Source organism: Eubalaena glacialis, chromosome 20, assembly GCF_028564815.1.
Source record: "Eubalaena glacialis isolate mEubGla1 chromosome 20, mEubGla1.1.hap2.+ XY, whole genome shotgun sequence".
Lineage (NCBI taxonomy): Eukaryota > Metazoa > Chordata > Mammalia > Artiodactyla > Balaenidae > Eubalaena > Eubalaena glacialis.
Window position 1 is genome coordinate 36,639,637 of NC_083735.1, and position 4,652 is coordinate 36,644,288.

At 52.8% G+C, this 4,652-nt stretch overlaps 1 protein-coding gene across 1 annotated transcript; it reads right to left on the reverse strand.

The window, feature by feature from the left end:
* Window positions 1-678: 678 nt before the first annotated feature.
* LOC133081292 (pro-neuregulin-2, membrane-bound isoform-like) lies at window positions 679-1,746 on the reverse strand. The gene has a single exon (XM_061177373.1). The coding sequence runs from the start codon at window positions 1,744-1,746 to the stop codon at window positions 679-681; it is 1,068 nt and encodes a 355-aa protein (XP_061033356.1).
* Window positions 1,747-4,652: the final 2,906 nt, after the last annotated feature.

The window sequence follows — 4,652 nt, forward strand, 5'->3', positions numbered from 1 at the left end:
TTAGAATTCGTGATGTGTAATCATGTTAATTTTTGGTTTGAGAAGAAACCCCTCTATGTTTTAGTGATTACATGATCATCAGGAAATTACACAAATATTTAGAACCTAGAAATTACTTTATGAATGGCATAAACGTAATGCTACTTCAGAAATGTAATCAGATTATCAGCTGATTTCTCAGACCTGATAATACTAAGGAGACCTGGGAAGAACCCTCTGCAGTGGTAAAATCGGGAAAGGTCTTTGAAACACGATTGCTAAACTTATCTTCCGAAATTCTCCTTAAGGGCCTACATGTGAAGCTCTATAATGACGCTCATCTGTTCTGACGCACTGACGCGCCAAAGCATACTCCAAACGAAAAGACTGGGAAAACAAAAATTATTGACACGATGTCACCAAAAAGAAAACACCCAACTTTATACTTCTCACGTACACATTTTCACAAGGTGCAGACTGCACCTGTCTGTTCGGACATGACTTCGCCAAAAACTCTGCCACATCGCAAGGGGAATCGCAGTGCTCCGTCCTGCTCTTGTTGGACTCTCCATAGACACAAACCCCTGACCAAGTCCACACTCCGGACTCGAAGTGATGGGAAGACTTTACAGTCCTGTCCGACTCACCTTTCCTCCTTCAGAGGAAAAAGCCCCTCACGGCTGCCCTTAACAGCAACTCCTAACGAAAGAGTTCAAGAAGGCACGCGCAAGAAAGCAGCCGGCCCATTTCCATTCTACTTAGCGAACGAAACCCTAAGGAATTAAAAAGTTTGAGGCGGCCCCAACCGAGGACCAAACTTGGGCTTTCACCAATGGCAATACCTCGAAACAGGGACACTGGAGAAGGCGCTGCCCGTGGAATCCAATCCGCGAACCCTCCTCCTCTGAGGATCGCCCAGAGTCTTCCAAGCCCGAAACGCCACCGCTCAGACCGCGTCCGCCCGGAAGCCGTCGAAGCCCGGCGCCCGCCGCGCCCCGGGAGTGCGCCCTCCCCGCCCCGCCCGAGCGCGCCCCGCGAGGCGAGGAACTTACCGCACCGCTTGCACAGCACCCGGCTGACTTCCTTCTTGAGGTTCCGGCCCGTCTCCAGAGGAGGGAAGGATGCTCGGAAGGCGGCCGGCGCGCGGCCGCTGCTGTTGGCATCGGGCTCCATGAAGAAGATGTACCTGCTGTCCTCCTTGAGCCGCCCGCAGGAGAGGAACGCGGGGTGGCCCCAGGCGCCCAGGCGCACGGTGAGCAGCGAGTCCTTCTTCAAGCCCCCGGCTTTCACCGCCCACACCTGGTGCACCTTCACCAGATAGGGCGCCTCGTCTCCGGGCTCGGCGGCGCTGGGCGCGGGGCCCGCGGGCCAGGGGAACACGGTCCCGTTGGCGGCGGGCAGCGCTCCCGGGCCCGCGGCTGACGGCTGGCGCTCGCCTCCCCACGCCCCTGCCTCGCCCGCCGCCGCCGCCGCCGCCGCCGCCGCCTTCCTGTCGAGTGCCCCCTGCTGCCGCCGCGGCGCGTGCACCTTTCCCTCGATCACCACCGCGGCGCGCTGAGCCAGCTCCTGCACCGAGCCCACGCTGGGCGGGGACGCGTAGCACACCGAGGCCCCCGCGGGAGCCGCCTCGTCGCCGGCGGCCGCCCCCGGCGCCAGCGCCGCGGTCCACAGCAGCAGCGGCGGCGGCGGCGAGCGGGCGGCGGGGCCGGGGCGCGGGGCCCGGGGGCCGGTCCTCCCGCAGCGGCGCGGGGCGCGTCGCCATCTCATGGTGCGAGGTGCGTGCGGGCTCCAGGCTGTCGGTTCGGACTCTGCCTCGCTCTCTCGCGCTGCCTCCCTTTTCCTCTCCCCTCCTCCCCCCGCACCCCTCCCCCTTACCCTCCTCCTAATTTATTTATTGGCGGGAGCTGTGGGAGAGTTGTTTACGGGAGGAGGAGGAAGGGAGAGAAGAGGTGGGTGGAACCACAGAAAGGCCAAGCAGTATAAGGGCAAAAAAAAAAAAAAAAAAAAGTTTTTTTAAGCAAAATAGAAAAAAAAAAAAAAAAAAGCCGCCGCCGCCGCCGCGGTTGCTGGGAGTGACAGGTCCTCCCCGCGCCGCCGCCGCGCCCGAGCCCGGCTGTCGGGGCTGCCGTCACCGGAGGAGGACGTGGAGGTGGAGGAGCGGCTCGGCGGGGAACAGTCCTTTGTGTGAAGTGATGCTGCGGCGGCTGCTGAGGCTGCGAGCGGGCGGCGGGGCGAGCGCGCGAGGCAGAGAGCCCTGGAGGCGGAGTTGCGTGCCTGGAAATCGCTGGGCGGCCGCGGCGACAGCGCCCTGCGCCTCGCCGGCCTGTTTACCTGCGGGGCGCGCTCGGCCCGCGCCTCCCTTCCCCATGCTGATGCCCGAGCCCGGCCCGCGAGTCGGTCCTCCCGGGTCTTCCCCGGCCTGCGCGCCGCCTCCCTCTCCGTCTCCCCGACTGCTGCACTGGGAGGCCGGGCGGCGACCAGGCTGCAGTCCGAGGGGGCTGCGGAGATTTCCCGGGGGCTGAGAGGTGACGCTTCGGTGACCGGGGACCTGTTAGCCGGCGCAGGAAGGAAGGGGGCACGCGGGAGATGCGGGGCCTCATGGCAGAAAAGTTTTGGGTGAACTGGTTACCGGAGAGTCCAAAGGGAGCAACACGTTCGCAGGAGACAGGCTGCAATTAGAACAACTTTCTGTCTCGCTCGCTCCCCTGCTAACGCGCACACACAGGGAGCTCTTCAGGTTTGCTGCCTCTTCCACGGCTCCCCTCGTGGGACGCTTCAGGCTTGATTACCTTTGCCTTTTCTGCTGTGAAAATTCCCCGTTCGCCGTGATTTTCTGACCTGTGGGGTACTGCTGATCTGAGCACTGCTTGAATAAAATAGTGGCTCAATAAGGCCATTTGGTATAAAGTTTCTGGCACTTCGTCAACTAGTCCGTTTTTTAAAAAAAATAACTGAATGAAACGAAGGACGCCTCCGTGCCTGCTGGTACAAAGGATCCCAGGCATGAGGGGCTGTAGGTTAATATTGTTCCATCTGAATATCACACCCGCCCCACCCTAACTCATCCCATCCCCCTCTGAACCCTCCACCCGCTGTCCCGCCAAATTTAAGAAGCTACTTTTGAAACAAGAATCCGTCATCTGCCAGGGATGTTCTGTCCCGGCAAGTACCACTCAACAGAAAGAACACATTTTTAGCATTTAAAGGAAACTATTTCTCTTGTGCTTTTTATGGTGACAAATATATTCAATGACCTAATAAAATTGAGTCGAAGCTGTTTGTTATTCAGTGGCCTACTAGATACACGTTGTGAGAATAAGATTTTAAAAGCACTCTAGCTACATAATATCCTTTACTCTGGGATTCTGTGAAGTTGCCTCTAGCAGTTTCTTGAAAGTCAGTCACATAAACTTTAGACTTCTCTATATAAAAAGTAAAAGCAGATTGTAAGCCACAAAGATCTTTTCTTTTTCCCCCCTTGGCATAATACAGTTGGCTAGAAAACAATGCCTTACTCTCTCAAAGTACATCTTGGACAGATGGGGTCCTGAAGCTCACTGTGTGTTTCAACATGTGGGCATTCCTATTTGTTACGGCCTGATGGTGTGCTTCAAGAATTGTAATAGTGCAGGTCTGACTTCCAGTATATGTTCTCTTAAACACTCATGCTCCTCCTGATTTACTGGAAGAAAGTGGTCAGACATCCAACCCTACTGGTGTCTTCACTTTTCTTTGACCTGACCTCACACATTTCTGACTCTCGACCTGTTTGGAGTTGCAACTCCAGCCTAGAACGCTTTCTCCCTTCCTCTCCACCTTTCAGACCTTGTATCAGCTATCTACTGCTATATGGCAAACCAGTCCAAAATTTGTTGGCCTAAAACAATATTGACTCACATAGCCCAGGATTCTGTGGATCGGCGATTTTAACTGGGCTCACTGATGGTGCTGCTGGGCGCTGACTAGTCTCAGATGGCCTCAGCTGAGACAGATCATCTCTTAATGGATGTGGTCTCTTTCCTTTCAACAGGCTTACACATAGACTGTATTCTGTGCACATGAGAATTTATGTGAATTTATGTTCATAGGAATCATGGTTATAATAATGAGTGATACTGGAAACAATCTAAATGCCCAAGAAAAGGAGTAAAATTGAATAAATTACGATATATCCACAATACAGCTATGAAAATAATACTTTGTAAGATGTAACCATACAATAGAATATTATTCAACAATAAAAATAAATGAAGCATGATACATGCTACAGCATAGATGAACCTTGAAAACATTATGCTAAGTGAAAGAAGCCAGTCACAAAAGACCACAAATTACATGATTCCATTTATATGAAATGTCCAGAATAGGCAAATTTATAGAGATATAAAGTAGTTTAGTTGGTGCCTGGTACTGGGGAAGGGTATGTGGGGAAAATGAAGAGTGACTGGATAGATTCCTTTTTGGGGTTATGAAACTGTTCTTAAATTCATTATGGTGATGGTTGTACAACTCTGAATATACTAAACAAAACAAAACAAACAAACAACCCTGAGTGTATGCTTTAAATGGGTGAATTACATGGTATATGAAAATTCCAATTAAAAATAAAATACACAAACAACAGAGAAAAACCAGTGAAATTCAAGCTGATTTTTTTTAAAAAGATCAATAAA